Consider the following 21,098-nt stretch of genomic DNA (forward strand, 5'->3'; position numbering starts at 1 on the left):
TCTCTGTTGTAATAGTGCCTATGAAATGTGCTGGGTGAAAGATTTACTGTATTGTCTGTTTGAGTTCATTGTTTCTGGTTTCTTGTAAATAGTGGAAATCTCTTCAGAAGAAACTTGTGCCGTTGAAAGGAGACAATGTTCCATTTTTTTTGGTTATCTTTATGTTTATTTTTAAATATTTGTTTCAACTGGATGGGTGGGCCTGTGATGGTCTGCTGCAGGTTAGCCTGAGCCCACCTGCCTTTTGCTCTGGCCTCACCTGGACAGGAGTCACCTCTTTAGCTTCTGTGTGCTTCATCACCCTTCTCCTGTCCCCTGACTGAATGATTTATTCTCCCAGGGACAGACTGATTTTCCCTGCTCCTCTCAGGAGCTCTGGGTTTGATTGGAAACACTTTCCTCCACTTTGTGAAGAGGCTGCTGGATATACAAGTATGAGTGATTATGCATTTGCTTTGTAGTTCTGAAATATGTGAAGACAGTAGAACCAGCTGAATGTCTTGGAACTACATTTGGTTTCCCCTCAGTTTGTTGGAGGAGCAGTGTGGTGCATCCTGGGTAAATTTCTGGTTTGATATAATTTTTTTGTCACTTTTAAAATGGCCGACTCAACACACTCCTGCCCCATAATGTGTTAAGTCCTGGTCTGTCTCTGACTCAATGTGGACAGACTCCAGTGACTGAGTACTGATGTAAATCCTGGTTGACTGTAAGACTAGAAGGTTCAAGCTTTCATATTTACGCCCCTTTTAATGATAAAGATGGATAGGTTTTTTTTCCAGAGCAGGTAATTACATTGGGCACAAGTGTAAATTGTGTATTTTCAGCTACCTGTGTCAGAAGGTAAAGCCAGCAGCATTGATGGATTTATTGCCATCTAGTGGTAGAATGAAGATACTGCCATTGCCTTCAGGCAGCTCAGTTGTTCAGGCAGTGAAGAAAATAAGGGACTGTTCATCAAGTTCAGATGAAATGAAACATTTATTTTGATTATGCCATTTGTGCAAGTAATAAATGCTCAAACATGTGGTGAAATACATCAATTTTACAAAGTGCAAAGAAGCAAAACAAATTTTGAATCCAGCTTTCTAAAAAAGAAAAATAAACAGTCATCATGAAAGCTATAAGGGCGGCACAGTGGTGCAGTCCTGGGTTCGAATCCCTGGGCCTTTCTGTGTGGAGTTTGCATGTCCTTCCACAGTCCAAAGACATGTCAGCAGGCTAACTGGAGATTCTAAATTGCCCATAGGGATGAGTGGATGGTGTGTGTGGCGATCTGTCCAGGGTGTATTCCTGCCTCTTTCCAAATGCATGCTGGGATAGGCTCCAGCAGCCCCCGCGTCCCTGACCAGGATAAGCAGGTATAGATAATGAGTTGATGGATGGCATCTTTGGGCCTCAAAGGTCAATTTTCTTTTTTTCAGGAACAGTAAATTTCTATATTAAGGCTTATGAAGTGATAACAAAGGCTCATAAAGTGATAACAACAATCATTTTAACATTGTAACAAGAAATCATGTGTTGAAACTATTTGAAGAATATGAATGGATGTACGCTATGCTATGCTATTGTGTAAACAGATTATCAAGGCACTTAATAATGTATGACGTCAAACAGCCAAGCTAGCAGTGAAGAGCTGATAACCTTTATGTATTATTGATAATATTATGTGCTTTATTAATAGAAAATACTTATTATAGGAAGCATAGAATAAAACATAAAATGTAATTTGTATTTTCGTTAAAATTATTCTTTTTGCTATAGAGGTCACAAAATTAAACAAACTTAAAATATCTCAGCCTAGTTACCATCCCTGATTATACATCCAAACAATGGAATAATGAACAAAGCTCAGCTATGCTAACTCAGACAGTGTGTATAGATAAAAGCTGCATAGGTTATGATAGAAGTAACATCACCTTCTAGCATGTACATCATTTTATATGTATAATGACTGGTTGAGGGTATTATCTGTATCTGAGTATCAGAGGCAACTCAGTGAAGGCTGCAAAAATGCAGTAATGTATGCATCAGTGATTCTCTCTCTTTCTTAACAGCAGTGATCATTTAATTTAATGCTCCCTTTTAAAAATGATATGTGTTTTATTTTTATTGTATTTTGATTTTTAACCAATAGCCCTTTCTTGCATATGATTCAAATGGTTGGGGCACTTTTTGTGATTAGCTATGATATGTGTGAGTAGACTGTTAATTAATGCCACTCAGAAAATACATTTTCAACCCGACTGCAACAGGGGCCATATAATCAATTTAATTTAATCTCCTGTTTTCATCTGGAAGAATTCCTTGTACCTGTGAGTATAATATTTCATATTAATTCCAATCAGTAGATCACCCAACTGAAACACCCATTTAACCTCCTGTTTTCATCTTGAAGGATTTCTCCAGGCTTTTCATGGCTTGGTCTTGGGTTATATCTGTCCAAAGAGAGGGGATGTCTGCAGGCTTAGCGTCATTTTCCTTGGCAAAATGCTCATTAAACCTGTTGAAGACGTACTTCCAGTAGTCTGAGGCCTGGATGCTGCTGTCAGGCTGGATGAGCCAGTCAGTGTAAATTCTCTGATAGTCCTTGTATGGATGGTATTTCCCCTCCGTTTTTCTTGACCTGAATCTTCCCTGACTGGCAACACAGGAGGAGCAGATATCACTCAGTAATTTACAGGAGTCCTCATATCTGTAACCCCCGATCCCCTGAGGATGGTGAATGTAAGCAAAGTGCTCTGTGTGGTTCTTGCCGCCTGCTTCACATGGGGTCTTGCAGAAGGGACACTGTCTCCCACAGCCAAACACCCTGTTAAACAGCTCCTTCTGTGGCTGAAAGGGCAGTGAGGTCAGCCTGGCCCTCACATCCCCACCCCTCTGAAACTCTGCAGTAATGGACTGCTCCATTTCAGCCACAAGCCTCTTCAGACACTGGGAAAAGTCTTCTGGCTTGGCAGAGTTTAAGGCCAGGACCACTGTGAGGGGGTCTTTGGGGATGGTGAGCTCCTGTAGGTCACTACAGATATCTTGAATGAACTGCTGAATGTTCTGGTCCTCCTCACCCCTTTCTGTCACTCTTTCACTGGCCTTCATCTCTGCATTCTTAATGGCTTCCTTAAATCGTTTAACCATCACCTTCAGGTGCTTAATCTCAATGTTCCTGAGATCATCTCCCTCAGAGAACTGCTTCACCATCCGCTCAAATATCCAGTCCTGCACAAAGCTCTCGTAGTTCCTTGAGTAATTCAAAAAGTCCTTAAAGTTATCATCTGAAAGCAGCTGCTTGAGGATTGAGAACTGGCAGAAGGGTCGAGTGCTGAAATCAATACCTTTCTGCCCTTTTAACACTTCATCCACAAGGTCAGGGCCCAGAGACTTGGTGATGTATTCCTTCACTGCAAGTGCAAGACAGTTGTAGGTGAACTCATTGGCTTTCTTCTGACACTGGTCTCTTTTATTGAACAAGTCCTTAAAGTCAGCGCAGTACTGTTGCTTGGACTGCTCCAGACAGCGACGGGGATCATTTGCATGGATAAAATCCAAATGCATTTTTTGAAACTCCCGTGCTGCATGTCCACAGATGTGGATCTTCAGACTGGCCTGAAACTCAGCACTTGTGTCCAGATCCTTGTCCCTGTCCAGCTTTTCATCTACCATGCAAAACAAGTCTATCATGTATGTGTTATGGTAATCAGAACTTGTTCTCACTTTCTCATCCACAAACTGCCTGCTGCAATTGATTATGTGATCGGCTATCTTTTGCATCTCCACCTCCTGCTCCTTTCTTATATCTTTTGTCCTTTTATTTTGTTCTTGAGCTTTACTATTCACTTTGAATGGCTCCATTCCACATTCAGATAATTTGCCCACTTCGGACAGAATTTCACATACTGAGCTGCCTTCTCTCTCAGAGTTTGCCCTCAGCTGATAATGGACATCTCGGACAATATCTAGTTTTTCCAGGCCAGAGAACTGCAGTTCTTTCACAGTCTCATTCCACATCTTCTCAAATTCAGTCTCCAGCTCTTGATCTGACAGATCTTTACTTTTCCTGCATTTCTCAATCAGGTCCAGCACCTTCTGCTCCATTGCAGCTGTATGATCTTTCTTGATTTTCTCTAAGCTGAGCATACCCTTTCTAATCTCCACCGTGGCATCTAGCTTGTTATTCACAGAGTGCTCTGTCTCCTTCCGGATGGCTTTGGCTGAGTTCATGAATTCCTCCTTGTACTTCTCTACCAAGTGAACGTGTCCCTCTGGTCTATCATAGAATTCAGTGAGATTTTTCAAAATGAGCTTTTCTGCTTTTTCCAGTTCTACAGAGGCCTCATATTTCAGGCTGCTCTTCAAGTTATCCAAATCGGAGGATGGCTGAATCTGTGCTGCTATTGTGCCAAAGTTTGACACCTTTGTCTCAGCTCGGCTTAACCAGGAGTACATGTTCTTCCTGAAGGCCCACTCCCATGTGTTGAACTCAGTGCAAAGCTGAGTATAAGCATCAGCCACCAGGCTGTTGCGGAAACTGAAGATGAAGTTCTCATACTTCACTGCGCTCCACAAACTCCTGGTCCATTCTAGGAACTCACTGAATGTGTGTGGTGAGCTCTTTCCAGATTTGTGTTGCTTAAACGTCTCAATCACACTCCTCTTGAACAGATTTACAGACTCACTGTAGCCACCATTCACCGGTGCCATGGGAAGAATGCCATGCCAGAGCCCAGGGATGTACCAGGTGTTTCTCTCTGGATCATACTCAATGATATCAGTAAATGTTTTGTTGTTTCCCTTCTTTTCCATCTTAGCTGCTGCTTGGGTCATCTCATTCAGATGATCCAGCAGAAGATTCCTGTCCCTCATGGTTTTCACCTGGGCAGAGACATCTGGGACATTCTGGTGCACAAACTGACAGCAGGGTTTTCTCCCAACTTCTTTCATCCGCAGGAAGGCGTGCACCACAATCTGCAGGATGTCCTTCATCTCTGTGCAGTTCTCCATGGCAATGTTGATGACTGTGATGTCACTCAGCCCCACCACCAGAGTGGCCAGTTCATTATCATGCTCATAACTGTCATCCAACTGGGCTAACTCTGGTGACTTCAGACCTTCAGTGTCAATAACCATGATGTAATCACACCCAAGCTGCCTTTTAAAGTCCTCTTTCACTCTGATAAGGAGCATGAAGGCCCCTCTCGTGCACCTGCCACTACTGACGGCAAACTGGACCCCGAACATGGTGTTCAGGAGGGTGGACTTCCCAGTGCTCTGCACCCCCAGTACAGTCACCACCCGGATCTTACTTTTATACTGTGTTAGTTGATCAAGTTCCTTCAGAACCTGAGTCACCCACTGCAGAGGAATGCTGGATGCATCTCCATCCACCAGCTCCAGAGGGAAGCCTTCCTGCAGCAGCTCAGCAGCCAGACGTGGCAGGTCCTGAATCTGAGGGGTGGGGCCTTCAGGGAGTGAGCAGGCCGACTCGTACAGCTGACCCATTTCCCGCAAGAAGTGCTCTGTCCCCAAGGAGGAACTAGAGATCTTCCTGTCCAACTCTGCAATGAGCTTCTTGTTTTCTAAGTAATTCTGACAGAATTTCTTGTACTTGGCCTGAAGGCATGGAAGCCTTTTGCGTGACAGGTTGTCCAGGTTGATCCTCATCCACTTGAGGAAATACTTGCGCTCCTCTGTGGAACCGGACATTGCTTCGATGAAACGGTACATAGACTCTGAGATGTTGTGAGCCCTCTGCTGTGCTCTGAGCTGCTGCTTCTGTTCTGCAAGTTCATTTCTGTAAACTTCAATGTTTTTCTCCCCAGCATTTTTCATCCTGCACTCTTCCTTCTCCAGTTTGGCCAGCTGTTTCCATGCAGTCCCCTGCAAGGGCAGCTCTTTCTCCTTGAAGCTCGGTATATCAAAAATCCTTTTTGTGATTTCATTAGCCTTCTGCTTTCCATTCTTACAGCAGTCACAATCTTCATCAACGTGGATCCCGAGTTCATATGCAATGACAGGCATTTGTTCAATGCTCATTTTAATCACCTTACCCTTTAAAATTCCACTGATAGCTGAACGCAAGTAATTCACGAATTCTGCATCATTCATCTGTGAACCTTTTATAATGATGTTACTGGGTTTTATCGGTAACTCAGGAACACATTTCCTGAAGCCATCCGTATTGAAGTTATTGCTCTGCGAATTGATGATCCAGAACCAATGAGCCTTCAGGTGCTGGGAGTCCACAAATTTGTATTCAGACCCAAAATCATCACAAAACACAAATACGGCAGCAGAGTTGTGACAAAGGAAACCGTACTGAGTTTCAAAGTCCCTGAGGTCCCCACGGAGGTTAGCTATAGCCAGTGGCTCAGAGAAGATGTCAATGTTTCTCTTCCCACTGGGCAGATACCAGCTGATCTCCACCAGTCCATCGGAAATCCTCCTTGGGTTGTCACCGCACTCCATGTTTCTGTGAACAAAGGTGTCGTGGTACTGCTGAGGGTTGCTGAAAACTTGGTTCAGGATCTGAGACTTGGACAAGCTGCTGTTTCCCAGCCTCACAAAAGAGACCAGGGGGAGCTCAGAGAGAACAATGCTCTTATCTACAAACCCTTTTGGGTCTCTCAAAGAGTGCGGCTTGAACGTTTTCACAATACCCCTCATGGCCCAGAGCATTAAAGTGCACTGCTGTGTATCACACTTAGGAAGTAGCAGAGGCACAGAGAACTGGCACATGGACATTTTCAAAACCATCTCCTGCTGGAGGAAGCCATCTGAGCAGAGAAACACAGCAGTTATGAGGTCCAGAGGGTTGACTCTGTTGCTGCTGGCCTGTGGATTGTCCAGGGTGTCCATTAAGCTTTCCAGGTTTTGGGAAGTCATGTCCTGTTTTGAGGCGCACCTCACACTCCTAGCAGTCACATTCACCATCATTAACCTCCTCAGGAAACACCATGGCAGAGATTTCAGAGACTGGATGCTTTCATCAGTTAAAGTCTCTCCATCAATCTCCAGCACCTTGCTCAGAGTCAGCTTGTTCTTCAGGTGGTGTTCCAGTCCCAAGTCACTCAACAGCTCATCCAGACCTGTCATTGAGGATGGAAGCAGCATTACTACATGCATGAGCAGTAACAAAGAATCAATTTATAGTCACAAAATATATATCTACAAAAAAAATATATCCACAAAAAGATGATAATATTGGTTTCTATAATTTGGGATGAAAGTTGCATTACTACATGAATGTACATTAGTACATTAAATAAATATATGACACTTGCAAACCAAAGAAGCACTACTGATCATCTAAATGCTCCTTATCCCTAGTAGATGCTACTGCCATTTACCAGCCACAGATGTCAATGGAATGGTTGGGATTTGATCCTGGAAAGTGGGGGCTGCCCATTTATAAGAAAGGTGCCTAAACAGTTTAATTGATATGCTAAAGCCATTTTAATTCAATATTTTAACACGTCAGGTCGCATGTTAATATGGGATAACAGACTTGCTTTCTTGCAAATTTCGGAGCAAATAAAACATTTTTTGATATTGTTTCTATGGGTTTTCACATGAATTTTGAAAGTAAGGCAGAGTCTCTATAATAAATGCAACAGTTTTTGGATTTTGCTCATTTACTCAGTAGAATATTTAGCCTAGCACTATGAAATTGTTTTTTTTCAAGCAGCTCTGACATTTCAGTGGTTATAAGCTATTTCAATTCCATTCATAACTTGATTGAGTTACATGCAGTCCGATGTTATATTCATACCATGCAGTCAGTATGATTATAACAGAAGTGCAGAATAATTTTAACAGTAAATGAAAATGTCCTATAATGAGTGTACGCTTTTTTCTGCAAATATTAATGTTAATCAAAGAAACACATTCCCAATGTGAAACCAGCCACATCTTCAGATTATGAAGCATGGGGCTTTAGTCATGTGCAAACACTGATGCACAAGCAACCCTCGTAACTTATCGTGAAGTGAGTTGTGGTAACATTCAAATCAATGAAGAAAGTTGTTTTTGTTTGTTTCTAAACACCTAGGGAAGCTTTGGCATAGCAAATAGCCTACCACACAGACCAATCTGGTGTATGCTTATTAAACATACCAGTGACCAGGTGACTGTTTCTTTTACATTAATCAGTTGGAGCATCCAGAAGATGAGGCTAACACAGCAAGAAAATTAGCTGAGCACATTTAAGACTGAACTAACAAACATATTGATGGGTATAATGAATTCCTTAATAAAAAATAAAACTTTATTTAAAATGCCTATGATCTCCCCAAAATCTGCCAGGACACTACATGTAGATGTTTTTCAACACTATCTATTGTCCTTAATCTCCAAATTTGAAGCTCTCTCCATGACCTCCCTAGGTACCAACCCCTTTGTTTTCTCTTTAGATGGCATTCTATAAACATATAACAGCAAAAATGCACATTGTTTGTTATTAGCAACTCAGAGGCAGCATAACTGTAACAGCTGTTACATCTGCACAGATGAAGACATTATGTTTTTTGGTCACCTAGCATCCAATTCTTTTTAGAATACACTCAGAAAACCAAACTTTTTCAAGGACAGTTATAAATGATGTATGATATGATTTATTGTAAAAAATAAATAAATAAATAAAAATTTTAAGTAATAATGATCATGCCTTATACCTGAAAAATTACTTTTTATTTATATCTCACTCAAAAACAGTTTTTTTGAAATATTTATTTTTTCAAAAGTTATCATATGGCTCCATGCCTTTGGGAGATGCAAGAGGACTGAACTGCACATGTGCCAACCTGAAATGGCTACAGTTGCCACGTTGTACATTAAGTTATTGACCATGTTACAATTATCAAGCGTTACACTTATGGCGACTCTCCCCTATTTGCTATCAGATTGTATTCGATAAAGGTACAAGATGCTGACAGGAGAGACATGACTCAAGGGCAATTTATTTGGAATAAATTCAAAATTAAAACAATTTTACGTTATATTTATTGCATACAAATATCCTATGTGAAACATGGGTTGATATTGTAGACTGTGCTCAAACCTATCTGACTATTATTATTTTCTAAGGTTCCCAGTCTGACCATGAAGTTCTATGAGTAAATGTTTATAAGCATGAATTTGATTCAAATAAACACAAAAATGTTAAGGTTATAACAAGAATAGCCTGTCCCTATTTACAGCCCATCACAATAATGTATTTTCTTCTCCTTTCCCTTTTAAATAAGTGCAGTGGTCATTTGACTGTAGGCTGCAGTTCTAGGATTTGCGAGTCCAGCAGTCAGTGTTAATAGACAGCTATGAGTGCTCACATTTTCACCTGGTGGTGGCTATGCAAACTGCTGGAAAACAAAAAATATTTTTTTACAAATTTGTCTCTGCTGGGAAGGCAGCGCCCAAGGGCATTTTGAATATTGAAGGGGTTGAAATTCATAAACCCTGAGAACTTCAGACCTGTAGAGAGGTCTTGCCCCCAGAAGAATTTTTTTTAAAAGAAATGGTTCTGGTGAATTCTAAGTTGAAAATATTTCAGTAAGGGTGGGTGTTTGTCATGAAAAATATTGGGTGAAGTTGTGGAGCAGTTGCAGCAAATTTGTTGAAAATCACGAAAAACTGAAAAAAAGTGGAGGAAATTTAGTTTTTGAAAATGTTAATTTATTAGACTCATTAAAAACAGAAAATATACTCTGATATCATGGACTCAAAAACTTTGGGAACTGTGGTTTTACAGGGAAGAAGAACACCTACTTGTGCTGTTGACTGTGGATATGCCATCACTCCTTGCCCCATCCATTGCCGTGAAGTCAGTGGCAGTGAATTCAGTTCCTGATAGAATGCCCCTTTGGGTTGAAGTAGAGATGTGCTCGGTTCCTCTGGTAAATGGGAAGGATGACATCACCTTTTGGAAAGGGTTTATAATCACATGGTGTGCCACGTAATTCCAGAGGCCCTCTTTCTTCTTCTCAGGCACAGAAAGCCCTATGTGAAAACATATTAGCATTAGTAAATATATTAGGAGCAAACGTTTCCTTATTTGAATTATTGTAGTGGACAGGTGTATTTATGCCACTGGTTACACTGCTTTTCACATACTGTCATAGCCCATGAAAATGCCATCCCAGTTTCTATCCAATGTGGATATGAAGCATTAAGATAATCGTCATGATCTCTCAAAAACCTGCAAAAACAGCAAACTGTGGCATTTACAGTTTTCCACCAGTGTTTCATTGTTTTGTTACTCATTACAGGATCCCTCCACACAAGATTAAACACTAATTAAAATGTACTTCCAAAGCCCTGCCTGTCCATTTGTAGCAATAAACATTTGAGAGTAATTTTTGAAGTACGGCTCTTAGAGTATTGTATTCTTAACTCTGGAAGATGCTACAACATTTATGGACCAGTGGGGCTACTAGCTACTAGTAAAAAGTATTTGCCGCCTTCCTGATTTCCTCTATTATTGCATATTTGACACCCTGAATGGATGGAATGTATGCAATGTAAGCCATGTAAGTTGTGTAAGTCTCTCTGAATAAGAGTGTCTGCTAAATGTCTGTAATGTAATGTAATATTATGTAATTTAATGTAATGTAACCCAGGGCAATGCTACTGCCATTTCTGGACCTGTAGGGGCTGCTGGCCCGTCAGCACTGGCATGGGCAGGTTTTCATCCCAGACCATGGGACCATGCTCACACAGTAAAAAGGTGCGTTATCAGTTGATTCGACAAGGTGAAACATTTTAGTTCCATATTTTAACATGTCAGGGTGCATTTTAACAAGGGGTAACAAACTAAGGGGTGACAGAAAATATACTCTTTCGTTAAGTTCATCATGGTCAGCAAAAGCACTAGATCCTGACCCTCACCAGGTAGGTTACCAGAGACCTCTGTTCTCTTCTACTGTGGCAACATGGGGAATTGAAGTTTTTGGAAAATGCAGCCAATCAGATATAGGAGACAATCAGGTGGTCAGATGTAGAGAGTCTGTTTTGGGGGGAATTTGGCCAGTACCAGGACCCTTCTTCCACAGTGTGCCCCCTTCACTGTGCTGGGGCATTGGATTTCTGTTTGGTCCAGAGAGAAGAGTGCCCCCTACTGGCCCACCAACACCACTTCCAGCAGCAACTTGGTTTTCCCAGGACAGGGGCCTGCAACTCTGGTCCTGGAGAGTCACAAGCTCTGCTGTTTTTTGTTTTCACTTTAAAATGAGCAGCCAATTCAGACTCAAGTACCCACGTGAAGTGAATCAGCTTCTCTAATTGAGTAATTAAGTGCAGAGTAACAATGAAAACCAGCAAAGCCTGTGGCTCTCCAGGATCTGGGCTGCACACCCCTGTCCTTGGAGGTCTCCCATGCAAAAAACACAGATTTCTGATTGGTCCAGAGGGAAGAGTGCCCCCTGCTGGCGCCACAACATCTTTTTCAGCAGCAATGTGGTTTTCCCTGAAGGTCTCCCATCCATGTTTGAACTGAAAAAAAGCTTTCAAAACAGTTATCCAGTGGTCCCTTCATGGGTGGCTCACCTTTACTAATGGCTTCATCTTTAGACACACTCACACTCTCCTTTGAGTCTTCAGTTTTCTACAATGAAAAAACATCACAGGCAGTACATTCATATTTTGCAAGTCTTGTTCCTCAATTATCAATATGAATACTACCTAATATTTAAGATCAAATATGTACATACCAACATTTCATAAATGAGGCCCTGAATAGTAAACGATTTAAACCTTTACATTGTCAGTGATTGCGAGTCAAAAGAGAGAACCTTTCTACTGAAAATGTTGCATAAGGTACAGCACAGTATCTTTGAATCGCTGCAACAGAGCCACACCCAAACCCCAGTGTAAGAGCTGCAGCAGAGTTTAATTTGGTTTGAGTGTCTTTGGCAAGTGGTGCAGAGCTGAGCAAAACCTGTCAGTCATCCAAGCAGGCCAATAATTCTGAGACAGAGTTCTGGGTGTGTCTGAATGTGAGTGTCGGAATATAAAACATTTTTTAGATATTACAGCATCCCAGGACAGGCGTCAAACCCACAGACAGTGCGTCCCTCCAGGACTGGAGTTAAACCTGCAGACACTGCGGCCCTCCAGGACCAAAGTTAAACCTGCAGACACTGCGGCCCTCCAGGACCGGAGTTAAACCTGCAGACACTGCGGCCCTCCAGGACCGGAGTTAAACCTGCAGACACTGCGGTCCTCCAGTACTGGAGTTAAACCTGCAGACACTGCGGCCCTCCAGGACCGGAGTTAAACCTGCAGACACTGCGGCCCTCCAGGACCGGAGTTAAACCTGCAGGCACTGCGGCCCTCCAGGACTGGAGTTAAACCTGCAGACACTGCGGGCCTCCAGGACTAGAGTTAAACCCGCAGCCATTGCATCCCTCCAGGACTGGAGTTTGGTCCCTGCTCTGGGGTTTGTGTAAGAACTCTCACCTCCTTCTCCTCCTGTGCAGTGCACACACTGTCATTGGTGTCTTTACTCAAAGTCCCATCCTTGGTGGCAGTATCTGCTAGACCACTCTTTGCGTCTGACTTATCTGGGTCTGCAGAGGAGGGCTGGGACTGGGCCAGACATGAGGATGGGTTCTCTGGTGCTGGTTCTGGGCCCAGAAGCAGAGTTGTTCAGAGACAGACCACAAACACTCCCTGGTATAAGAGGACCAACGAAGGGTCCCCAACCCTTATCATGCACCCAAAGTCAAATTTTGAAAAAATTTAATTATTTGTATATGATTTTAAATCCAGTTCCTTTGTACCTGGGGCAGGTGTGAGGTGCTCAGCAGGTGTTGTGTCTGTCTGCTGGTTCTCAGATTCCAACAGACTTGTCTGTGATTCGTCCTTTTCTTTCTGCTCTTTTTCCTGTAAAATAGACTTCAATTTATTCCCTTTAATGCTGCTTTTATCTACAATATGGATATCTCATTTTATTGATAAGCTATATTTATATATTTTTTAAATAAAAGTTTGTTCTGCAGGCAAAACACTGAAAGTGACATGCAGGAATATTTTCAGCATGAATAGTTCTGCTAGCTAATAACTGAACATGTACACTATTCAAATGGAAAATTAATGCAGTTTAGCAAGCTAGCTGAATCGGTCACAAGCTAAATATGATTTTGTTAATATCCTTGAAAGTGCAGCCAACCTTAGGCAACTTTGTTTAATAGCTAGTTGGCTTACATATACTGATTTTCTGGGGTTTAAAATCAGTATATTTGTGCCCAATGATAGAAATCTATACATGCCCACCTATATATTTTCATTGGGTCAGGTTACTGCCACCTGAAGTGTGCTTGCAAGCTCAGTGGAGCTAGTTGTCTAAAGTTAATTAATTGGCCAAATTTAAAAAGTATGTGAGATACTGGTCTACAGTGCCTTGGAAACATATTTTCCCCCTTCCTGATTTCCTCTATTATTGCATATTTGACACCCTGAATGGTTTCAGATCTTTAGACAAAATGTAATATTAGACAAAGGGAAACTGAGTAAGCATAAAACACATTTTTAAATTATAATTTCATTATTTAATGAATCAAGGGAGCAAATACTTTTTCAAGGCTCTATATTCTGTGTGCTAGTAGACTCTTTAACTTGAGGAGTGTTACCTAAGTGAAAAATAGTGTACTGTGCTGGTGATTGGATGGTTCAAATCACTGTGGAGAGTCAGTCAGAACTCTGGCTTTACTTATTGGTGGGGTTCCAATGACCAGGCCGTAGTTGCAATGAAGGGTTTTACTGACATTGATCAAGGTGCAATAGCTTTGTATATGTATGTGTGTGGTCTCTACAAATATAAACAAAATATAAAATATAGAATTAGGTATACATAATAGACCCTTTCCAATATACATGTTGCCAATAATATCTACCTAAACATTAACATGTATATTCACTATTAATCTACTTAACCTACAGTCTGTAAGATAATCTATAAAATACACTCCCCAGATCCCTCTCTGCCTAAGAAGCGATATTCGCATACGGTACACAAGACTACAGTATGCACCTCCGCGTGCAAGGCACATGGGCGCTAAATGCGCAGGTGACCAAAAGTAGGTCAACTCCCCAGATTAATGTACCTTACTTAATGGCACTAGCGATAAACAGTACTAATTTCGCTTCCATTATGCATCCATAAACATAAATACCTCACAAAAAGGCGACCCATTTACTATATAAAATTATAAGCATTATTAATCTTTACGCCATCTCGCATTAGTCAAATCACACGGTAAACAGGCTCAAACCGATTACAATGGCACGATGCTTAGTTACAGTTCTGAACAGTAAATGCAACGGTCCGGAAACCCGGAAGGCAATTTACGGTTTCATGAACGTACAAAACACCTTAACTAGGCTTATTTAAGCAAACAGAACAGGAACAGAGAACTGTGGTATTAAACCGTTAAGCAAAAGTTCTGAACGTCCGTTTGGCTATGCTGTACTGGAGCACCCGTTTTCCTCCTCTAATTTCCTTCTCGCGAAAGTGATTGACTAATCAGTCCCCACATCTTAAAGGAACAGGACGGCATTTTTAACACTAAGACTTCTGTGTCCTGAAATGAACTGACTCTCCCTCCATTGCAGTCACAACATTATTTCATGTGATTCAAATCAATATATCCTTCCTTGACATGTTCATGTCCTTGAATTTCAACTGTAGCTGCTGCAGTGATTTATTATCCTGGAGTATTTCTGTACAGGGGTAAATGACCCAGTACAGAAATAGACTGACTGACTAGCCAGGGTGTACCTCTGCCTCATCTTCAGAAGGCCCAGTGTCAGAGTGGCCATGGCTCTTGGAGTGGGTGTGGTTATCATTGTGGGTGTGGTCATCAGAGTGGGTGTGGTTATCAGAGTAGGCTTGGCTCTCACTGACTGGGTGTCTCAGGCCCTTCCTGTTTGTCAGATTCTAATACAGTGGGACAAAAGCACAAACAGAACGGCAGCCATCACAATGTAGGCAGATCCCTCTACACAAGATAAAACACAGGCTCTAAATATCTTTTCCAAAACTTGATTGCTGGTAGCAGTAAGCGAGTAATTTTGTAAGCGAGTAAGTCTGTTAGGGAATATTGCAGGGTTTCCTACCGCCATATATAGACACGGCAGTCAGCTTACTAAAACACAGCCACCGACCATAACAGTCAGCTGCAAATGTTAAAGGCATCCTGGATATGTCCATTACTGGCAGCTTAATTCATGCTTTTGTTTTCATTTGAAGTGTGAAACATTATCAAAAATCTTTTTCAAAACAGTATAAAATGTGTAAAACTGAGCACTACAGCATATTACACTTAATTTATAAGGGTACTGTCATTGCCTTTCATATTGGTAAGTTCACTAGCTATATAAAACATTAGGGGCTCTATTTTACACTCAACACTAAGCGGCAGTAACCCAAACACAGGTGTCTTTGCTAGTTTCAGAACCACACAGGTGTCATTTTGCCATCCAATGCCCACACTGTTTAAATAGCAAATGAACTTGAGCCTGTGTGGGAGGGTTGATCTTAAGATGAGATGTGGTCAGGCACATTCCTATTTTAATGCAGCTGAAAACTTTCACGGTAATCAATAAAACCAGGTCTTAAGTCATCTCACAGTTGTTTCATTGTTATTTTAGCAATATAAAGATAGTATACCCAATAAAAATATATTCACAAAAAAAAGATAGTAGAAAGTGCACCTACATAGGCAGGTGCACAACATGCATACACCCTCCTGTCTGTTACACAGGGCACGTACAAACATGCATAATAATAATAATAATAATATGTCATAATGGTTAGTCATTATATTGATACAAATTGTAGTAATGATGAATAAAATTGACTGATTATTTGCCAAATATTTGACCAATTATGGCAATACACATCAGCATTTAAACAGATTTGTGAGGTTGAGGTTGTCTGTGCAGATCCAGTAAAAACACCATAAAGATTAATTATTTGAACTCTTCTTAAATTACTTTGGTGCCACATCATTACATGTAAGTTGAACAAAACAAGAGAAGGAGAATGTTGATGTAAATTGTGCTTATTCCAGGCTGTAACAAACATTTGTTAGCAAACATTTCATCTCCTGGTATGGGAGCTGGAGACTAATGGCTCCTGTCCCTACGCACTCCCTGTTGCTGTGAAAGTCCCCTTTGAATCTTGTGCCATAATTTGCGCTCAAATTATCTACTGTTCAATTACTAAAAGTGTATTTAGACATGCACCAAATACTATTGCACCATTCGCTTTTGACCATGCACTAAGGTTGTTAAAATAGAGCCATAGGACAGCTAACGAAATAATCAAATATTGAGTTTAACTTCAAATAATTGCCACTGCTTTGACTAATTTAGCATGTTGGGCTAATGCTAACTAAGCGATGACCTGAAAATGAAGCTAGGGGACCTGGTCGCTAACTAGCTCTTTGGGTTTACCTGTGACAGGTGTCCTTGCAGAGCACAGTCTGTAGCTGCATTCACAGCAGAACTTGTCATTCTGCCCGCATTCCCTGCGGCACTGGGGGCAATCCATCCTCCTCCCTCTGAGCAAACATCACACAATTAAAGCAAGAAGAACCAAGGCACCATATACCCCATGATCCCCCACCCTGGGCGTGTCGAAGTGTCCCTCAGCAAGACACTTAACCCCTAATTGCTCCCAACCAGCTGATTGGTACCTTGCATGGCAGCCTTTCACCGTTGGTGTGAGTGTGTGTGTGAATGGGTGAATGAGAGGCATCAATTGTAAAGCGCTTTGGATAAAATCGCTATATAAATGCAGTCCATTTACCAATTTTTCTTTTTATAATATAAATCAATGGAGCTTACAGATGAATCCCCGGTTGACTCCAATCGTCTACTTGTCAGCTCAGTTTAATAATCTTGCATTTTTGTGAATAAATGATGGCCATTTTAGTCAGATGTGTTCACTCAAGTAACTTTGTTAGATCAATTATACTTCTCATTGTCATCCTGACCTTTGTTACACGAGGCAAAGCAATCTTATTAAAAATAAATAAAAATTAGTATTTGAAAAAAATCAAAAATGATTAAATTCCGTTACATTACAGTACATGTATTTAGCAGATGCTCTGATCCAGAAAGACTTACGATGTAGGACACTATATTATACAGACGTGACAACATTTCAAGAGAAAGGAGAATGTATGTGACACCACTAAACCCCTAATGCAAATGAATTACGCTAAGCAAGAAGAAACTGACTGGCAACTCTTACAGATTTTATACGTAAAGCCCTATTTCTGCACGGTCCTGCGCTATAAGCCTGGTATTAGTTTGACCTTTCTCGATATTAACCCATGCTACGAGTAGTTTGTTTTTAACTTCACTTACCGGAAAAATCCGTTCTAAAATCCAACAACGTTTTTCCGTAAAAGAAGAAAGCAAAGCGTGAACTTGAAATCGTACTGTAATCTTTTTCACCAGACTGATGCTCCAGACCTGGCGCGCTTGAAACTGAAACAACTGCCATGCAATTTTGTAAGCAAGCAAATCGAAAGTATTTATTTTAGTTTCGTATGGGAGGTGTGTTCACTGTATTTACTTTGTTAGATTAATTATTTTTCTAATTATCAACTTGACCTTGACCAGGCAAAGCTGTTAATAATATTAATATTTAATAATAATATTCTTGTTAATAATTATCTCTTGGTAGCCTAGCTGTGGAACAAAAGCTGTATAAATCTCTTCCAGGAAAAGTAAACTTTTAAAAGAAAATTTTTATGTCACCTAAGGGTAAACTTAAGACGGTTGAAATGCATTACATTACATTTATTTAGCAGATGCTCTCATTCAGAACGAGTCACTATGTAGGAAAACATGAGTGAGTTCAGCTGATGTATAGAGAATTAGTGCCATACCTGACTAACATTTCAAGACAAAAGAGAATATATGTGACATCACTAAAGTGCAGACATCCTTAGAGGCCATGCAATAGGAATTTGTTAACCACTAAAGCAAATTAACTATAGCAAACAAGAACATGAAAATGCTGATCCCTAACATATACAGATTACATACATATCAAGCCTTAAAAGAGAAGTTTAAAACCAGAAAAATACCCGTTACAAAAGGTTTGAGTGTTAGGGGTTGGGTATGGAAGAGAAGCAAATGTGCAGTCTGAGAAGGTTGATCTTCAATATGTGCATTGAGATTATTCTGTTTCAGTTGCGCCATCCTGAATGCTATTACTGTGGTTACCATTATCATTAGTATCTACTTCTGCACTATCACAATAGCTTACTTTAAAACCTCAGATAAGGAATTAAGGTCAACAGTGTTTGATGCTTTGTTGGGGATTCAGCTGCAGAAGATATACAATGAGTTTCAAAAGTTTTTTTGTATCTCTATGCCACAATTTTAGATTTGTAATCAAACAATTCAATGTGGTTAAAGTATACATTTTGGTTTCACCATTTAGAAATTACAGCACTTTTTATACATACAGTATTCCCCCCATTTCAGGGCACCATAATGTTGGTGATAAATGACTTCACAGGTGTTTCTGATTTGTGAGGGGAGTTCAACTGCTTCCTTCGCGCAGATATAAGAACAAAACAAACTGTTTGGAACATCGAAAAACAATAAATAAACACTGGTGAGCTCAATCGCCACAAAGGGCCTGGTTGGCAAAGGAACACATCTACAGTCGATGACCAAAACATTCTCACAATAATGAAGAAAAAACCCCAAACACCTGTTGACAGATCAGAAACACCCTTCAGGAGGCTGGCATGGATGTGTCAGTGACTTCTGTCCACAGAAAATATCACAAACAGAACTACAGAAAACTATAAAGGAACTATAAAAATAAAATTCCTCGTAAGGAAAACAAAGCCTGAGGGGGGATAGCTAAACCAAAGCTACGAGGCGCAGGTATACTGCTCAACACCACGGTGTATACACCAGATTTATGCCCGTCTAACCAAAAACTAAAATAAATAAAAACAAATTTCCTCTGACAGTTTGGCGTAGTCAGTTTAGTTTTTTGGTCTCTGGCACAAATTTTCCGTTACATATGATGTAAAGGGAGGGGACACAACCAGAGTGGGGGGTTTCAAATAGATCACGTGATTTCTCAGAAAGTCTTCAGTGCTAGTTTCAGTGGCTGTGGGAGGCACCAGTGCTTCACCTTTATCTGTGCAAAGAGCAGGATGTGTGCAAGTTTCATGCTGCAGCGATTGTCTCTCTACAAAGAGCAGTTAAGCAGGATGGTTTTCTTGCCCATGGCACAAGCTAAACCCTCTAATGAGATAATGTCCATGTGCTTCTTACTGAACCAAAGTGCTCAATCGAAGACACAAGGGCTAAAAGTAAAGTAGGGGAGGGTGGGGAAATTATAGTTTTTGTATTTGACTCAATTCTTAAAATATTACTGGAGGTATATTAATAATAATACCCCTTTGCTATAATTACACACCTCAATTCAATCTCTGGGACATATGATTCATTAGCAATATGACTGAAAGTACCGAGAGTGAGATTTAACCCCGAGGTTGGTGTAAAGTGGTCCCACATCGGGCTTCATTGAGCTACAATGAACATTCTTCATAAGGAGGAGGGCTGAGATTTACAGTGTTCAATGTAATTTAAAAAAAAATGTTTTTTTTGAGGTATTAAGAGTTGAATTAAGTTTTTTTTTTTTTTTTTAATAAAATAAAAAAATAAAAAATCAGTACAACCAGATGCCAGTAAATTATATCAGATGTTTTCTTTTATCAAAACCGCCAGGGGTCTGTTGAGCCTGAATGAACTGATTTAAACAGGGTTTTAAATGGAGGGTGTGAAGGCATGTGCATCTACTGCACAGCGGCAGATCCTGACCCAGTGAAAAACAAACATATTTCTCCCCCCCCCCCTCTTTTTCCCCTTTGGTGTTTCTGTGGCGGAGAGCAGGTGAAGGAACAATTTGTGGGACAAAAAAAACAGCAGGGAGAGGAGAAAAAAGCAAAGATAGAGAATGCAAGAATAGAAGAGTAGAGTTTAGAGAAAGAGAGCAAGGGAGAGGGAGGGGTAGGCCTGATCTGTTACCTCAAATATTTTTCTGTGCAGATAAACCAGAATATTGTATTCATGTTCTGTATATGTATATATGATGTGTGTGTGTGCTTCATTAAAATCTATAAAGATGCTTCCATCTTCAGAGGCATAAACCCCTCTGCATCTAGGCTTACACATATTAAGCCTGCTTCTCATTAAAGCATGGGGGTGATCAGTTAGAAAGGCAGTTGCTGCCACGTAATAAAATAAGCTACCTTCCTCCGTCTCTAGGCTATGTTGTAATATCGTCTCAGATGGCTGTCCTCTGTTGTAATAGTGCATATTAAATGTGCTGGGTGGTAGATTTACTGCATTCTCTGTTGTAATAGTGCATATTAAATGTGCTGGGTGGTAGATTTACTGCATTCTCTGTTGTAATAGTGCATATTAAATGTGCTGGGTGGTAGATTTACTGCATTCTCTGTTGTAATAGTGCATATTAAATGTGCTGGGTGGTAGATTTACTGCATTCTCTGTTTGAGTTAATTGGATCTGGATTTTTGTAAATAGCACAAATCTCTTCAGAAGAAACTGGTGCCATTGAGAGGAAACAATGTTCCCATTATTGAATGATTTATTCCCCAAGGGACAGACTGATTTCCCTGCTCCTTTCAGCAGCTCTGGGTTTGATTGGAAACACTTTCCTCCACTTTGTGAATGCATAACATACAAGTATGAGTGATTATGCATTTGCTTTGTAGTTCTGAAATGTGTGAAGACAGTGGAATCTGCTGAACGTCTTGGAGCAGCATTTGGGTTCCCTTCAGTTTGTTGGAGGAACAGTGTGGTGCCTCCTGGGTAAATTTCTGCTTTGATCTAATTTTTGGTCACTTTTTAAATGGCTGACTCAACTAACTCCTGCCCCCATAATGTGTTGAGTCCTGGTCTAGCACACCCTGTCTTTGACTCAAAGTGGACAGACTCCAGTGACTGAGTCCTGATGTAAATCCTGGTTGATTGTAAGACTAGAGGGTTCAAGCTTTCATTTATATGTCCCTTTCATTGATAAACATGGAAAGGTTTTTTTTTCC

General features: G+C 40.7%; 2 protein-coding genes across 2 annotated transcripts in view; both read right to left on the reverse strand.

Annotated features, from left to right (window-relative positions):
• Positions 1–21,098, reverse strand: part of LOC135258439 (interferon-induced very large GTPase 1-like) — a 465,270-nt gene that overhangs the window by 226,894 nt on the left and 217,278 nt on the right. The gene's annotated exons all lie outside the window — the stretch shown is intronic.
• LOC135258447 (up-regulator of cell proliferation-like) lies at positions 963–12,616 on the reverse strand. Its single transcript, XM_064341838.1, has 4 exons — positions 12,445–12,616; positions 11,533–11,590; positions 9,757–9,987; positions 963–7,082 (listed from the first exon to the last, which is right to left on the reverse strand). Exons 3-4 carry the CDS (start codon positions 9,902–9,904, stop codon positions 2,374–2,376), a joined length of 4,857 nt encoding a protein of 1,618 aa, XP_064197908.1. The 5' UTR covers positions 9,905–9,987; positions 11,533–11,590; positions 12,445–12,616; the 3' UTR covers positions 963–2,373.

This window comes from Anguilla rostrata, chromosome 7 (assembly GCF_018555375.3).
Source record: "Anguilla rostrata isolate EN2019 chromosome 7, ASM1855537v3, whole genome shotgun sequence".
Taxonomy (NCBI): Eukaryota; Metazoa; Chordata; class Actinopteri; order Anguilliformes; family Anguillidae; genus Anguilla; species Anguilla rostrata.